General features: G+C 36.9%; 3 protein-coding genes and 1 long non-coding RNA gene across 4 annotated transcripts; 2 read left to right on the top strand and 2 right to left on the bottom strand.

Moving 5' to 3' along the window:
* The first annotated feature begins 338 nt into the window (after positions 1 to 338).
* On the top strand, positions 339 to 2808 carry LOC147569348 (uncharacterized). The gene is made up of 4 exons (XR_015238653.1): positions 339 to 411; positions 498 to 565; positions 1243 to 1324; positions 2526 to 2808. It is a non-coding gene; the product is annotated as an uncharacterized LOC147569348 (long non-coding RNA).
* Positions 2809 to 4405: 1597 nt separating this feature from the next.
* On the bottom strand, positions 4406 to 7764 carry EMB1796 (Pentatricopeptide repeat (PPR) superfamily protein). Its single transcript, XM_086655832.1, has one exon. It carries the CDS (start codon positions 6568 to 6570, stop codon positions 4648 to 4650), a length of 1923 nt encoding a protein of 640 aa, XP_086511958.1. The 5' UTR covers positions 6571 to 7764; the 3' UTR covers positions 4406 to 4647.
* LOC147569346 (SGNH hydrolase-type esterase superfamily protein) lies at positions 4406 to 9442 on the bottom strand. The gene is made up of 5 exons (XM_086655833.1): positions 9016 to 9442; positions 8613 to 8740; positions 8289 to 8528; positions 7926 to 8181; positions 4406 to 7810 (listed from the first exon to the last, which is right to left on the bottom strand). Exons 1-5 carry the CDS (start codon positions 9347 to 9349, stop codon positions 7593 to 7595), a joined length of 1176 nt encoding a protein of 391 aa, XP_086511959.1. The 5' UTR covers positions 9350 to 9442; the 3' UTR covers positions 4406 to 7592.
* Positions 9443 to 12693: 3251 nt separating this feature from the next.
* On the top strand, positions 12694 to 16015 carry LOC147569345 (phosphatidylinositol 4-kinase gamma 4-like). Its single transcript, XM_086655837.1, has 2 exons — positions 12694 to 15151; positions 15399 to 16015. The coding sequence occupies exons 1-2, from the start codon at positions 13769 to 13771 to the stop codon at positions 15774 to 15776; spliced, it is 1761 nt and encodes a 586-aa protein (XP_086511963.1). The 5' UTR covers positions 12694 to 13768; the 3' UTR covers positions 15777 to 16015.
* The last annotated feature ends 1383 nt before the right edge of the window (positions 16016 to 17398 follow it).

The raw sequence follows: 17398 nt of genomic DNA, 5'->3' as shown, positions 1-17398 counted from the left end.
TTCGTTAAGAACACATGTACCAAGCAAAATAGTGAACATTATTTGCATCCATTTTACAAGAAATCTGTATTTAACAGTTATCCTATCAACTACATGATAATCCTCAATATTAATGGAAAACAACTATGACATATCATAACTGTAACATCCCGGGTTTTCAATGGGGAATGGAATGAATAAGTTGCCTTAGGGACTATTTGCAAACGCACAAGGTTAAAATCAGGGACTAAATGTACAATCAGGTCAGAATCGGGGGGCTTTTGGAAATCAGAACGAATACGAGGACTAAAGTGTAAATTCGGTTGTTTATATGAAGAAATCAGATGCTAGGAGCAGCTGGTCGTTTTCACTTTGGGGGTTAGAGTTTTGAGATGAATAGAGGAAAAATGGGTGGATTTGATTGTGATATTGGTAAAGATTTTGTTTCTCTCTCTAGATATCCATGGTGGTTTGGGTTGAATTAGTTTTAATGGAGTTGTTCATACTTGCATGTGTAGGGACTAGTCAATTAAGGATGAGAACTAAATAACATGAGGGTAATCTAACTATCATCAAACAATCCAAGGTGAGTTGATAATTCTTTGAGATAAATGCTAATGTTTTTCAAATTCTAGGGTTCAATGATTATAGATTTGGGGCTTTCTGATTTTTAGGGTTTGAATGAGGGAGAATTTCATATATTAGTAGTGTGATGTTTGATTTAAGAGTAATGGTTGAACCTAGAGATGAAAATGAGTTCGAAATTGACGAGTTATATAGACTTTATACCCGTAACAGTGTACTGTTAGGTATGTAGCACGATATCGATGGTTCAAAAGCTTTTAGAATCTTCTACAAACTTGTAGCTCGTCTCGAGACGATTCTAGAATGGTATGGTAATAAGTCGTTTCGAGTTCGGGTGAGTGAGTTATGGCCATTAGAGTGAACAACGCGCATTCGGGGAAGACTGATGCACTACTGCGTTTATTTTGTTCGTTTCGAGGTTATACAGTTGGAATTTGACCGAGACACTAAGGAATGAAATGTTAGAAACTGAAGTAGTTTTCCAACGATATATGGTATGCTTGAATTGGGACTAAATTGTGGTAGGATTGAATCTAAGACGTGATAGAGTCACTCGGGTTCTTCCGACGTTAATGCGAGTCAAGTCTTATTTGTATTTCTTTTTCTTATGGTTCTTTCGGAGTTATTTGTGTTATTTTAAGATTCTTCTCGAAGAATCTAAGATTTATCCTTGTCTAGGTTGTCAGAATGAAAGCCAAAAACGAGTTGGGAGCAAGATGCTCGAAGCAAATCGGATGAGGACGGAGTCCTGCATCGCTAGGTAGGGGATACCTCTTGTTTTCTTTTATACTATTGTCTAGATTCATGCTAGAAGTAGTAGATATGCATGCATCATTATGTGTAGATGGTTGGTGATCATATATGCATGATTTAAACCCTTGATTTCAATGAAAGTTGTATCGTTGGTTTGGATTATTGATTATTGATGGGTTAACGATTTAGACTCTGATTTCGATGAGCTTTGTATCGTGAATTCTTGATGCGATGGTTTTATATATGCAAGCATGTTTTACGAATGATTTCTACAGAAATGGTTTTTGGTACGGATTGTGATAATCGATGTTTTGAAAACATATTGATTTCGTATGTTGTATGTGATTGGTGAAGTGAGCTAAGACGAGTCATGAGGGTCTTGGCAGTTGTAGTGCTCTACTCTCTGGCTAGGATTCTCGTTTAGGTTGGACTCTCGGGGCTCAGGGATTTGCTACCCTTGACCGCTTGATTGGACTGTAAGCCTGTTTGTTCTTACTCTCGGGGCTCAGAGGTTGTACACCTCGGACCGCCCGACTAATTTGGTGATTGGGATCCCTCTGCACGTTATGATATGACTCTTGGTTGTGCCACTTCTGTGTGTGATAAGATAAGTAATGTTTAAAAAGCCTATCTCAGTCAAGGGCGTAAAGGACGAGTTCCGAATCTGTTGAGATTGTGGGTGAAGGATGTTTTCACAAGAAAAGAGTATTATTACGGTTGTTGACACAATAAATGCTTTTCTAAAACCAGAAGGAATAGTTGCATGCTAGGGTACTGATGAGAATATGTTTTTCGTCCCAACACGAATACTGGAGGGACGACCTAATTATTCGACTTCGGTGAAGCTAAAACGTATCTAGTTAAGCTAGGTGTATATATTTATCACGAGGTTAGCTTTTCAATGACTGTGGAGTCGCCTAGTGGGAGAGGGGCTTACCTACCTAGGGTAAGCCACTTTCTCGAGAGAACTTGAGTACCTGGGTTAGTGTCGGAATGGGACGATACTAGCCCAAGTACTATAGAGTTCTCTGGGTAACTCTCTGTTGATTGAGGAGCATACCATGGGCGTTGTTGGATGTTAGAGTAGGATTGATATATATATATTTATACGTGTGCATGTTTTATTGCGAAAATGGTTTTATCGTAGTTTTGTTTTGGGACTCCTCTACCAGTTAACTCGTGTCGGTGAGTTATTGACCCCCTACCAGTGTGTTAGTATGCAGATTCTTAGTTAGAAGCATCTGCAGCGACAGGGTTAGCAGATGAATTGCAGGGGTTGTGGCGTGGTGCCACTTTGGTGTTATTTCCTTTCACTTCGGTTTTGATTTATCTTCGAAGTTATACTTTTATACACTGAATACCTTATAATGTAAATATATATATATCACATAGCAGGGATGTAAGGTTGTGTGCAGGTTGAGTTAACCTAGTGTTGGTGGTTCAGCTTGGAACCAGAGTTTTTTAGTTGAGTTATGTCTTACTTTTAGCTTCCGTCATGTATGTGTATGCGAATGTATGGTTTGCATGACAGGTCACAGGTACGACCGGTTCGATTTACAGATGAGGTGTTGCCGGATTTTCGACTCGTCTGTGAATTGTCGGGGCGTGATCGTACCTAGTTATGGGGCACGGGACATCACAATAACTCTACACTAAATTATCACTGAACAGCATGAAATGGTAAAGTACTTCACGTTTAGTTACAATCAATTCCAAATTTGCAACAAAAATAAAATAAAATAAAGAAACAATTAAATTATACTTGGTGCTTTTGTATCATGAAAGTGAACCACTTCATCTTTGTCTTTTTTATCATGACAGTTAATTGTTTCAAATAAAAAAACAATTAAATTATAAGCCCAATCTTCAAATATGTCTTTGGACTATTCTACCATGGCCTCTTGAAAGAACTTCCTGTAAGTTTCCTCCACCATTTCAACTATTCTTAATTTAAGGTAATAGTGTTTCTTAGCAATTCTTAGTCTTTACATCTACATCTAATATTCATCTAGTTCAACAAAAAAAAAGTATCTAATATTCATCTTTAATGTTTCTAAATATAGACTTCTTTTTTGTCAAGAAAATAATGAAAAGTAAAATATTTTGTCAAGAAAATTTCATGTCAAATGATGTTCTTGTGAGTAGGAATTCGCAATTTGCCCGGGAATGAAATTAACATGAGCAGTTCTAAGGAAATTTGGATGAATTAGTTTCACGAGAAATCAGTGATCCCTCTCACTGAGGAGTCTGAGGACTTCTGATGAAGTTTTCAACCCACTTTAAAATGACATCTCTAGTATTGTTGTGAAGTACTTTAGCTATCGCTTTGACTTTTTTCTCATATTTTCATTCCTAAAATCACATGTCACGAGTATATACAAAAGAATAATTTTTTTTGTTGAGTTTACAAAAGAATAACTTAGAACTCATCCGACTTTCTTTCCTCCTAAAAAAATTGTCATACCCAGAACGAGCAACTACATATAGCCCAAAATAATGCCCAGCGAGGGTTGAAGGAACTAGTAATCTTACACATCCACTTTCATAGAGCTGTTCGCAGTTACAACTAATAACTATATTAGGACTCAGTAGCACCAATTCGATCAACACACCCAAATATTTGTTACCCCATGTTTGAGGGATGACATTTCGAGCTCGACTTCTGGTGAAACTGAAAGATCAACTCTGGCATTTCATTTCTCAACAAAAAAAAAAACTCTGGCACTTCATGATGGTATGTAGACAGACAACAGGTGAAAGTGAAACCGCCCAAGCCCAACAGGTATGGGGTTTTGCTTCCGTTCAAACAAAAACGCCAAGACACTCGCTAGGGGGCTCACACCTATGTTCAGTCTCACGAGAATAGCCGACACCAAGTCGACATTAAAACACGATGGCACCTCCTCTCATCACTAGTTTCCAAGATCGAACTCGACCGACACACACACGGTGCTGACACAAACTTGACTCTGGCATTAGGTGCAGAGAGTAGTATGATATACGAGGAACACGGAAAGTTATGTTTTCTTCACAACATGATTTAGAACAATAAATAACTCTACCAAAATTTCCAATAAGAACCCAAATATACAAACATTAAAACTTCAATTAAGTTTCGGAGTTCCATACATAATCTATAGTCATAACAGACTAGTATATCGATGCATAATTCTTAGTTCATATATCTAAAAGCTTCAAATTTCCTACCAATTGAAACTAGCCTAAACTATGATTCAAATGCATTGGTGTCCTAAATCACTGCTGAGTTTCAACAAAGAATGAAACCCTAAATATTGTAAATGCAAATAATCATCTGCTGAACCAGTGAATTTATGGTGTAGTTACCTCACTTGCCTTCACTTCTTCAGTTGATTCCGCTTCTCCAGCCACACTTGTCTCAGCAGAACCCACCACTTCTGCAGGAAGAGCTTCTTCTTTAACACCTTCAAGACTCCCATTCCCATTTTCTGAAACAGATTTATTAGGAGATAGAAGGAAGTCTGGAATGACCAACTTCTCGGGAGGTGCATTAGCTGCTGCCCTTGCTGCTTCAGCTTCAGCTTCCTTCTTAGCTAGAGCTTCCGCCTTCTCTCGCTCTTTATCCTCCATTAATGTAACCAGTTCTTCCTCTCTTCCTTCTTTCTTTAACTCATCTGATACAAATTCCTTCATTTCTGAACTCAAACCCACACTCTCATCATCCAACATAACACCAACCAACTTAAGTACCTCATCAAGCTTCCCTGACTCGCATAGAATCTTCAACATAGCTTCATACTTACTAACTTCAGGTGTCAATCTCTCCACCATTTGATCAAAAAACACCTTAGCTTCATCAATCTTCTCTGATTTCACCAACCCATCAATAACCTTTTCGAAAACAACTAAATTTGGTCTCAACCCAGATTCAAGCATCTTCTGAAAATACCCAGAAGCATCGTCAGGACGATTTTCAACAAAACAAGTATCTACTAGAAGAACATAAGTAAATTCATCAGGACTAACCCCCTTTTCACTCATCTCCCTGTATAATTCTTCAGCCTCAGACGCCATTGAATTTTTACATAACTGTTCAATCAGATTGTTAAAAGACACAGTATCTGGATTACATCTTTTCTCACCCATCTTTCTGAAAACTTCAATTGCTTCCTTGAATCTCCCTTGAGCAGAAAACCCATCAGCCATTACATTGAAAGTTCCTAAATTTACAGTAAGCTTTCTAGGAGGACTATGTTCATTCATAACCCTATCAAACAATTTCATTGCTTCATCAAATTTCCCATTTTTACTCAAAGCATCCAAAACAGAATTATAAGCTAAAGCACTCATTTTAACCCTAGAATTCTCACCAACAGCTTCATCATAACATTCCATAGCTTCTTTCTCCATTCCTTTCTGAAAATAAGCTTTCATCAAATTCCCATAAACAATCCCATCAGAAACAAAACCTAATTTCTCCTTTAACTCATCATATAAAGCTAAAACCCCATCTGAATCTTCATTTTTCACAAGACCTAACATCAAATAGTTATAAACAACTGGATCAGGACCTAAACCCTTTTCAAGCATTTCATCCTTTAGGGTTAAAGCTTGTTCAACTTTAGAATTATCAACTAACCCTTTAACAAGAATCCTATAAGTAGTTGGTGAAGGATTAAAAGGAGCATTATTGATCAACTGTCGATAATGTTCAAGAGCAGTATCAGTTTTCTTACAATCACAATAAGCACTAATGAGAAGATTATAAGTAACGATATTAGGTATAACACTAGCTTGAGTGATGAACCGATGTAGAGAGAGAAAATCTGCATATTTTGATTGACGAAGAAGAGCAGCCATAACACTATTACAGGTGAAAACAGTAGGTCTACAATTTGAATAGATTGAATGTCGAGTAAGAAGAGCAGCTTCTTCAAGATCATTTTGACGGATTAGAGTGAGGATTCGGTTATGAAGATTGAGTCGGTTTCCAACTAGAACTGAAACAGGATCTGGGAGTTTTGGGGCATTAGGGTTTGTTTTAGGGATAGGATTTTGGGGACGTCGTTGAGGTTGGGATTGACGGAGGGAGTTTAGTGGTGGTTCGATACGGAGACGTCTCTTCCTGCGACGACGTTCGGCGGCGGCTTCTTCTGGAGTGGCGAATGAGAGAAGACGAAGAGAGATGAATGATGGAGGTTGATGGCGACGGAGGTAGAAGGGTTTTGTTAGGGTTTTTAAGTGGGTGAAGAAGGTAGGTTTTGAGAGAGCCATTGATGAAAATCGAATAGAGAGAGAGAAGGGGAGAAACGATTGAAAGAGATAAACAAATTTTGGGAAAGATAAGAAAGGAAATCAAGGGTTTTGCTAGGGTTTGTATTCCTAACTCGAGTTAGAGTTAGGGTTAGGTTCAGGTTTAGGGCATCCAATCATTTGGTCCTGAAAGATTTTGTCTTGTACAATTTTACCCCTCTAGGGTTCTTCTCCGTATTCTGAAAATCTGAATTGCAAAATCTAGGGTTTTTTTATTTCATCTCAACTGGAAAGAGGGATTCTTCAATTTTCCCAATGAACAGAAAAATAACTACTTGTGAGTTGTGAGGTACTATTTTCACCCTCAAACCTGAATTGTCTTGAAATATCAATTATTTTTTAGCTCTAATGATGAACATTAGTAGTTTCAGAGCTTAAAGATCAGATCTTTTATATTGAATTTATTTATATCAATGGTTTCCAAGGGGAAATTAAGTAGAACCCAGGTTGTGTTTTCTTACAGAGAAATTCTACAAATGCTTTTTAGCTGAACCAAAGGGATTTTCAGAAGAAACCCTAATGAGTGTTTGAGTATCAAAACAAAGAATTTCAGCTAAACAAAAGTGGGTTTCATAAACATAATACCATAAACCCAAATGAATATCAGAAAAGGGGATTTTAACAGAATGAAAGTCTAAATCAAGCAGATTTATACATAGAAACCCCTAATTAGTGTTAGAATAGAGAATTTCAGCAAAAATCAAGTAGGTTTCATAGAGAAAGTTTCTGCAAAACCCTAATGAGTAATGTCTTTGAGCCTAATCAAGCAAATTTTCAACCAGAACTTTTAACAAATACAGAAAATTGTATAACAACCCAAGAAAGTTGCAGAAGAAACCAATCTTACACATTTGTACATGAAAGTGGAAGCATTTAGACCAAAATTTTCCTAATTTTTTTTAGCCAATAAGATCTAAGATATAAATTCTGCAACCATTATAGCCTTCTAAAAAGCTGCTTGTTTTTAAGCTTCTTGTTCTTGATCAGATCATGTCCTGTAAATTTGTCGGATAACACATGTTCATGTACTCACTTGACCAGATATTATCAGCCAGGATTTCATTAACAGCATCAGTTGGATGAAACTGATCCCACCACAGATGAGTCGATGCATTTTGACAAGCCATTTGCGGTGATATACACATTATCCAACCTCGATATGGACCTAAACCACAGCACGCATCTGTTGTTACTTCAAAACCTGCATTCAAAGAGTTACTTTAAGAATACTTCCAGATCGACAAAACTTTCGATAATTTAATTTATAGTCAGAGATTTCATAACAAAATGAAAGAATCCCATGTTAATGATCTTACCATAACGTTTACGGTTTTTCATTATATCCATGGAAGCTTCATATGCATCACAGAAAGTGATAATTGCATCGAAAAGTTCTTGATTAAGCTGTTCAATCATATATCTCATTCCTAAATTGAACTCCATTATCAAATCATTTATCTCCTTTACACATTCTCCATTCTGACTGTTGTATTGCCACAGGTAATGAGGAGCACAACCAATCGGAGCCAAACCCATTACTACGATTTTCCTCACATTAGCATCATACAAAGTCTGCAATAAAAATAATCGAACTTGTCATATACCCATTTTCCATAAAGGCCGAAAGAGATGATTCTGGTTTAAAATGGTATAATTATGACGTTTAGGGTGTAAATTACCTTCAACTCTTGTTTTACTGTATTGACTAAGAGCTGGTTGAATGTCCATGGGAGATAGAGAGATTGAACTCTGGAGATATTTCGAAGATAGTAATGAATATAATCGTTGGTTCCGACAGAAAGGTAAAAGATCGACTTCGAGATGATTTTCCTTGCTGATTCCTCTCCTAATTCTAATATGAATTGCTGAAAGGTATCCATTGCTTGTTGAATTTGCTGTGTTAATGAGATATGTTGTCCCTGAATTGAATCGAAAGAGGAAAGATCAGATTGAACCTAATATCGTGAATTGAATTTCCTAGTTTTCTTAGAGATTGGGTTTACCAGTTCTGATCCACTTGAGAAGATAATGCCAGCAGCAGCAGAAGCGAAATTCACTCCATGGATCATATCATCAGTTGTTCCACCTTGCCCAAGAAATGCAGGTACAAATGGAAGCCCTAGTCGTAAAGCTGATAGAAATTCATCCAAACTATGTCAATTTCTCTGAAAATTTCTATAGAACAACAAAAGGAAAGAACAAGGGAAAACCCATCTTCTAATCTGGCTTTTGCAAGAAAATATGTTAAACTGAAGAACAAATTGACAAAGTAGGGACTGAAAATGAATCAAGAACATAGCAAGATCGACAAGAATTTCAGTAGAGAAGAGAGAAAGAAACACAGAAACAAGATTAGATTAGATTAAGATTCAAATAAGCAAGAATTGAGGTGAAGTTCTTTATTACCAAGATAATCAACAGCAGTTCTTCCATTACAAAACCTTCCAGTAGGAGTATGGGTATCGAAATCTCTTCCATAAGGAAGTAAATCAGCGCGTGCAAAAGTTCCAAGATAATTGTTATTGCCACAATCAACAGATGAATCTCCAAAAACGAATAGAGCAGGAACCAGAGGAGAATTTGGGGTTGGTGATGAAATAGGGCTTGAAATCGGAGAACCCAAACTGAAAGTCCGATTATTTTCTATTTCTGTTGATGGGTTTTGGATTGTTCTTGACGATTGTATAGTTTTTAGTTGCAGGAAGATGGTGAAAAGCAGAAACAGAGAACAGAGAGACATTGCAGGAAGAGATGGAGAGAAAGTTAGAGAGAGAAAGAGGTCTTTAGCGGGTAATAACGGATGTTTAAATGGCTGGAAAGACGAAAACAGCCCTAGAGGGAGGGTAGAGGGAGGGTGGAGGGAGGAGAGTGAAGAGATGTAATTGGTGGTTAATTGCTGATATATAGGGGTATTCTATAGGCGCGCACCATTTACTTTTTTTTTTTCTAACTTAACTAGAACTTTCATTAAGTAAGAATTCAATCCAATACATTTTACCTGGTTTTAAGTCTTTTGGTTCATTTGAGAACAATGTGTGACTTACAAAAGTAAATTACAACATGAAGCTTAAAGAAGCACAACATTACAATAACAAAATGAATCCTAAAGGTTAAGAGAGAAGATTTGTGCATCATCTACAATTGCCATTATTGATTAGTTCTTTGTACACTCCAAAATCTCTAAACTCAAGGCCACGGCTTTGGGGAATAAAGAAAATTCTTCGGAGAATAAATTCTCGAGGGAATCCAGATTTTTTTGAAAATTCTCCGGGGAATAAATTTTTATGGGGAATACACAATACATTTTTTTGAAAGTTCTCCTCCATCTCATCTGTTCTCTCTGCCACTTCATCTTCTCGACACCTCATCATCTTATCCGGCGAAAGTCGTCGGCCGGCTTTATTAGAGCCTCATTCTCAAAGGTTCCCCTAAGTGAGGGGTCATGAAATAACGGGCTAAATAAGAATGAGTCTAATCCTTTAATCTCCGTGATTGTGCTTAACACATGTGATTACTCGATAGTCTTGACGTATCATATTTCTCCGCCAAGATATGTTGTTCCCTATGAATCTCATGGCCCGTCTCTAGGAGTGTTCAATTATGAATGACAACTATCCGTAGTATGTGTGTTATTTGGTTCAAAGACTCAAAAAGGTTGGTCAATATGCATAATGTGTTATTTGTTCTTGCACAAGAGAATAAACTACAATAAAATATCTAATTTATCGTAATCTAATTCATTTTCTGTATATACTCACTAAAATTCTGTTACATTTACAACTTGAATCCCCAAAAAGCAACTTTAGTTTGCCCATAAACTCCTAACATCTTGTAGTTTTTTTTTTTCGATGAAATAACATCTTGTAGTTGTTATTATGTAAGCCAAGTTGGAGATTCTTTTTTTTTTTGTTAAGGGAGTTGGGGATTTAGATAATGCAGAAGAAAGGAGTTGGGGATTTAGGCAGTGCCACTTTTCCTCATTATATCAATAACATGGTGAGTTGCCAGTCTATTACAACACATTCAATGTTGATTTTCCGTACTATAAGGTTAAAGTAAGCGTGTGGACCATTCGTCTCGACATGCCAAACTTCAGTCACGATATATTACTTTTTCAATGGTCATCATGACTGCCCTACCAAGAGATTTTAAAGACCATAAGAATTTCTTTTACTTTATTAAAAAATATAAATACGTATAAATTACATTAAAAAAAATTTGTTTTCGACCCATTACAAATATAGAAATCCACCGATCTCAATCTTTTTAAGTGGCCTATTCCATTAAACAAAGGCCCGGACTATCCGACTGCCACCCTTGAGAACATTTCAAACATGGGGTTTGCTTTGCAGCTTATTTGAATATAATGCTAGAATGTGCCCCATTCCAGTATTAGATCCACAAAACTCATATCTATGGTCATTGATATGGTTTAAAGAGCCGCCAAAGTTTCTCCTTTATATAGTGTTCTGCATCCTATGATTGAGGATATTAATATTTTCAAACTCAAATTCAGTATTTTTTTCATTTGTTTTAAATAGTTATTTGGTTATGTCGATGTATTGAATTTGGGAGCCCAACCCCTCATACACCCACTCCAATGAGGGAGTCCATGGGTTGGGCTCCCTCGGGGCTGGGTGCCCCTCCCTGTTGAACTCACAACCACCAATATAGTCGTTGGTGTCTTTTTAAGAAAAAAATTATTTTATTTTATTGTTCTCGACAATTATATCAAATCAGTTCTTTTAAAAGGGTTAGTGACGTTTTGACCCCCAATTTGCGCCAACTCACTATTTAGGTCCCCATAAATGTCTCGTAGTTCGATTTAGCCCCCAAGGATATAAATAATTTTAACTTTTTATGGATCTGTCCTTCGGGCCCAAAATAAACTTTAATTCCAAAAAAAAATTAAGACCATAAACACCTCCTAATCTCTTTTCCTCTCCTCCATTTCATCACCTCTCTCCTCCACTTTATCTTCTTATCCGGTGAAGGTCGTCGACCGATCAATTTTCGGCCGACAACCTTCAAAATTTATTCTTTCTCTCTCTTTTTCTTTCCTTCTTCTTCCTCTTTCCATTTCTTCTATTCTCTCTCTCTCTCTCTCTCTCTCTCTCTCTCTCTCTCTCTCTCTCTCTCTCTCTCTCTCTCTCTCTCTCTCTCTCTCTCTCTCTCTCTCTCTCTCTCTCTCTCTCTACTCATTGTCCAGCTAAGGGGAAGATCCCCTTCTCACGGACAGTGAGTAGAGAGAAAAGGAGTAGAGTGAGATGGAATAGAGAGAGAGAGAAGAGGAGAAAGGAGAAGAAGATAGAGAATTTATTTTATTGTTATGTTTGAAGGTCGCTGACCGACGCTCGACAACCTTCACGCGGAGAAGGCGATAGGGTGGCGAGAGAAATGAATTTGGAGGAGAGAGGTGATAAAATGGAAGAAGAGGGAGAGATAAGATGACGTTTATGTTGTTAAATTTTTTAATTAACTCTATTTAAGCCCTCAAGGTAGTTGTGGAAAAAGTTTAATTTCTTTTTATCTTTGGGGGGCCAAATCGAATTGTCACACCTAAAGGGATCAAAACGGTGAGTTGATCATAAATTGGGGGTCAAAATAAATCTTTATTTTAAGTTCTTGTCTAATCTTTCATCAAAAAAAAAAGTTCTTGTCTAATCTTTTTTACTTTGTTGTTTATCTTTTCAAACTTCTCCATCGAGAGTTATATCAAAACTAAAATTTAAAATTTAGAATTACTAATTTATAGTTGATTGCAACAAAAATAATAATTTATAATTGAAAAATAAAATTAAGATTCCGCACATATATATTAGGTACGTCTAAATATTTGAGTTGGGAACCCTTATTTAGAAACCCTCATTCAAATTGAAAAATTTAGAAAGCTCTCAGAATTTCTCAAGCTCCCAAAATTGGAATCCAACCCATCTTATTGGCTTTGCTCTCTTCAACAAAAAAAAAAAAAATATTGGCTTTGCTCTTGGGCTGCATTTCTAAATTTTTTAGACTAATATTCATTTTTCTCTTTTCTTTATATACTTCAAATTATTTAACACAAGAAATAAACAAAGAGTCCACCTAAGGAATGACAACATCATTCTCCATTACTTTCAAAACATAGTATTATTAGTGTCCACCATGGCACCATATAAGGAAACTTCCCTCATTTGGGGCCACCGTTACCATATAGAGAGTAGAGAGAGAAAGAGAGTAGAGGATTCCTCCAAACCTAGAAAAAACAAGGTTCTAGCCTCCGGTTTTCTAATCCTTAACTCTCATTCGTCCAAACACGTCATTCCTTAAAACCTAACGTCCCCCGTCACCATCAGTCAAACATTCTTTACCAATTGGTCATCTAAATACTGACCCACCCTTGGATCACCTCTGAGTATCCAAGATCGTTGAATCAGACGGTCAATATTACTTGACTTTATCTTTCTAGATACTTTGACTTTCTCTCTCTAAAACTTAACGGAACCAACTCCTTCTTTTTTCACCGTCAACGTTAAAGACGGTCAAATAATCAAACCGCATGAAAAGCCGACAGCTACGATTTGAGGTCTTGTTTATCTTCTCCCTTATCAAAACTCCAAAAAAAGGCACAATTTTTTTTCTTCTTCGATTGTTTTGCGTACAAATCGGAATTTGAAGAAGTGATAGTTGATCTCATCGTTCAATTTAAGCTTTCTCTAATTCATTTATCCTCTTTGGTTCTTCTCTTTCGGTAAGAACCCACCTTCCAATCTTTTTTCAAATCTCTTTGATTTTGGTTTAGAAAACCTAAATTTAGAAAATACCCATATCTTCGAATTTGTGTTTTCTCTTTTCTAATGATGTATTGATCAGAGTATTTGATAAGAGGTTCTTCATTGTATGATCTTTGAGGATCTTACCTTAATCTTTATTGATTAGGGTTTGTTCTCTCTTAGTCATCAATTTCTAGGGTTGGATTGTTATTATTAATATTAGGGATTTTTAGAATCTTTTTGGTTATTATTCTGGGTAATTAATTAGATTGATCCCTCCATTTATTTAAGATCTACTGTTTATGAGGTTAATCTTGTGAAATTGGAGTTGGGTTTTTCTGGATTAAAGCTTTTAATTGATTTTGGTAAGAAGAAGAAAAAAAAAACCCTTCAGTTTCTGAAGCAGAATGTCTGTATCTGGTCTTGTTCTTAGTCCTTTACGCGATGAATCAATCGCTTCCCCTGGACATTTCCATTCTCTTCCAGACCCTAATTGGAATGAATCAATATGGATTTATCTAACAGTTTCGGGTTCTTTGATTCCATTGCGTGTATTGGAGTCGGATTCTATTGCTTCTGTTAAACTTAGGATTCAATCTTGCAAGGGTTTTGTTGTTAAGAAGCAAAAGATTGTTTTTGGTGGACGAGAATTAGCTCGAAACGATTCTCTGGTTAGAGATTATGGAGTTACTGATGGAAATATTCTTCATTTAGTCCTTAAAACCTCTGAGCTTCAAGTTGTTACTGTTAGGACTGTTTGTGGGAAGGAATATGAATTCCATGTTGAGAGGAACAAAAATGTAGGATATGTGAAACAACAGATTGCCGAAAAGGAGGAAGATTTCGATAATGTTAAAGATCAGGAATTGATATGTAATGGTAAGAAGCTTCATGACCAATGCCTCATTGACGATATCTGTAAAAACAATGATGCTGTGATTCATTTGCTAGTTCGAAAATCCGCAAAAATTAGAGCCAAACCTGTTGAGAAAAATTTCGAAATATCAATTGTTGCAGCTTCAGATTTGAATGAGAGGAGAGATGAGAAAATAGTAGATGAAGAGAAGAAATTGGAATACGATGATGTTCAGGTTGAGGGTAGGAACCAACCTGATAGTGATGTGTTGTTAGAACCAGTTATTGTTAATCCAAATATCAAATTACCTTCTGTGATTTGGGATATGATTAATTCTACATTTTCTGGATTGGTAAGTGGGAAACAACCAATCAGATCTTCTGAAGGTTCCGGTGGAGCTTATTTGATGCCTGATTCATTGGGTAATGGTTATCTTTCAGTTTTTAAGCCAATCGATGAGGAACCCATGGCAGTAAACAATCCTCGTGGGCTGCCATTATCATCTGACGGGGAAGGACTGAAGAGGGGAACCCGAGTCGGTGAAGGGGCGTTTAGAGAAGTTGCAGCATACATTTTAGACCATCCAAGAGATGGTCCACAACCATTTTCCGATAAAAAGATCGGATTTTCGGGTGTCCCACCAACAATGCTGGTCCAATGCTTGCACGAAGGGTTTTACCATCCAGAAGGATTCGAGTTTTCCTCGAAGAACATGAAGATTGGTTCCTTGCAGATGTTTATCAATAATGATGGGAGTTGTGAGGACATTGGACCTAATGCATTTCCTGTGGAGGAAGTGCATAAGATATCTGTCTTGGATATAAGGATGGCAAATACAGATAGGCATGCTGGAAATATTCTGATAAGCAAAGATAGAGAATCGGGGAGAACTACATTAATCCCTATCGATCATGGATACTGCTTACCCGAACATGTAAGCTTACTCCTTAGTGATTTCCTCTACTTAGTTTCGTTAAAAATCCATGTTTATTTGTGAGAATTCCTTCTTCAATGCTTTATCGTTGTCGATTTCATTCATGGGTATCATATACTGTTAATATTGTGATGTTAATTCCTGCTTAGAATTTAAAGTGAACTAGGTTTTGTCAAACTTACTTTTACCATTGAGAGATACAAGTTAGTAGCTCATATTCAAGTATCTTTCTGTGCTTTAAATGCAGTTTGAAGATTGCACATTTGATTGGCTCTACTGGCCCCAAGCCCGGAAACCTTACTCACCCGAGACTATTGATTACATAAGATCATTAGATGCTGAAGAAGACATCGCCCTTCTGAGCTATCATGGCTGGGACTTATCACTCGAGTGTGCCCGTGTTCTTCAGATCTCCACCATGCTTCTAAAGAAAGGTGTGGAAAGAGGGTTTACTCCCTTCATCATTGGAAGCATCATGTGCAGAGAAAACTTGAACAAAGAATCCATTATCGAAGAGATTGTTCATGAAGCTGAGGACTCGGTGCTCCCAGGAACAAGTGAAGCTACATTCCTTGAAACTGTCGCAGAGATCATGGATCATCGTCTAAACGAGCTTGCTCTATAAAAGAGATAAAGACGAGTCTCTAGTACATATGTGTGTATATGCACATCCATGTTTGGGTAGACTGTTTCTCTTTCTCTCTCTCTCTCTCTCTCTGCCCATTTTCTCTTTTCAATCTCAAGTTTGAACAGAAGGTCAAGAACTTAATCTTATGTTTATGTATTTAACTGTTAATTGTATACAGAAGTTTTAAACTAACTAATGTGTTATTTGGTCTATTAAGTATATTGTTTGGTTACTAATTTGTTTCTCAAGATGGATGTTCGCCCTGAGAGCCTGGCTTTGGGTATATGAGTTTTCTTGCAAGTAGAAAGAACTATGGAAGAGCAGTAATACTAGATGAAGGATCATAATCTCCATTAGGTAAGCTTTGCAATGAAGTTATGCTTTCAAACGGACCCTACTTCTAAATTTTTGGAGTTCTTTTCCCTCTTCTTTTTACCATGAGAAAATCACTTTCACACTCTTTTGCCCAACCAAACGGCAGAAAATCCACTTTCCGGCGAAAATAACTTCCCCAACCCTATTTTCCCATGTAACAAACGAACCCTTAATTTGCGAGATATAGTCTCCATTTGTCTTTGTTTCTCACTTATTATTCTGTTCCACTCTCACTGTTTATTTGACAATGGATGCTGAAGACAATTTTTCTGCAACAATTTGGTGCTCTTACAACGACTGATGAAATAAGAATTAGTCCTTCGACTTCACTTTCAAATTCGAAACTTTGAAGGCTATAGTGTAGTGACTATAAACAACTTTGATTAAGAATGAAATCTTATCTGATTAAGAGAATGAACTTTTACTATAAACAACTAACAACTTTGAACCAAGCAATCAGGGGTTAAGATAATGAACTTTGAGTTGAGATTTTATCTGGTTAAAAAGAATGAATTAAAAGAATTCCATTAACTAAACAACTTTGATTAACAACCAAAAGAACTATGAAAACAATATTTAGACACCAATTAAAATATTAGAGCTATTGTACGATTTCTGATTTATCGATGGCAAAGCAAAGTTTGGAGTCCTTCTCAGGAGGTAATCTGAAGCACCAGATATGGACTTTATGTGTTCTCCCTGTCAGTCCCATTCCATGAACCATGTCATTATAGTTTGCACCAGCGAATACATATTTCTTCACACTTTTCCAAAATTTGAATTTGACTTGAGATGTGTTTCCATCCGAACGGACCACAATCACACTCAGTCCTTCCTTGTTATCCTTTGTAACCAGACTTTCTTTCTTTTCTCTATCAGTTAAGTAGCCTTCCAATGCTTCTTCACAAGGTGGGAAAAATAATCTCGCCTCTTTTCGATTTGTATCGGTATTCTCCAAATTCTTCTCTGTTAGCCACATAATCTCTGTCCCGTTGTGAATAGCGATTAAATCTTGGAGGATGCGAGGGAGCGGCCGTTGTTGTTGTTGTGGTGCTGCTGCTATTCGTACTTGATGTGCTGCTATAGCAGGCACCTCTCGTTGTTGTTGTTGTTGTCGTTGTGCTGCTATTTGAACTCGTGGTGGTGGTGATGCTATGGCAGGCACCTCTTGTCGTTGTGGTACTACTATTTGAAGTGGTGGTGCTGCTATAGCAGGAATCTCTGGTAGTTGTGGTACTACTATT

The sequence above is a fragment of the Eschscholzia californica genome, unplaced genomic scaffold, assembly GCF_041429995.1.
Source record: "Eschscholzia californica isolate CP2 unplaced genomic scaffold, dmEscCali1.0.p SCAF_1, whole genome shotgun sequence".
NCBI classification, from domain to species: Eukaryota; Viridiplantae; Streptophyta; class Magnoliopsida; order Ranunculales; family Papaveraceae; genus Eschscholzia; species Eschscholzia californica.
Note: the sequence above shows the minus strand (reverse complement) of the source record. Positions and strands in the feature narration are given on the sequence as shown.

Excerpts from the sequence above, each read along its gene's own strand:
- EMB1796 (XM_086655832.1), bottom strand. The coding sequence starts at position 6,570 with ATGGCTCTCTCAAAACCTACCTTCTTCACCCACTTAAAAACCCTAACA.
- LOC147569345 (XM_086655837.1), top strand. The coding sequence starts at position 13,769 with ATGTCTGTATCTGGTCTTGTTCTTAGTCCTTTACGCGATGAATCAATC. Across the intron at positions 15,152-15,398 it reads GATACTGCTTACCCGAACAT|TTTGAAGATTGCACATTTGA; the intron begins GTAAGCTTACTC and ends CTTTAAATGCAG.
- LOC147569346 (XM_086655833.1), bottom strand. The coding sequence starts at position 9,349 with ATGTCTCTCTGTTCTCTGTTTCTGCTTTTCACCATCTTCCTGCAACTA. Across the intron at positions 8,741-9,015 it reads AACTGCTGTTGATTATCTTG|CTTTACGACTAGGGCTTCCA; the intron begins GTAATAAAGAAC and ends AATTTCTATCAG. Across the intron at positions 7,811-7,925 it reads GAAAAACCGTAAACGTTATG|GTTTTGAAGTAACAACAGAT; the intron begins GTAAGATCATTA and ends CTTTGAATGCAG.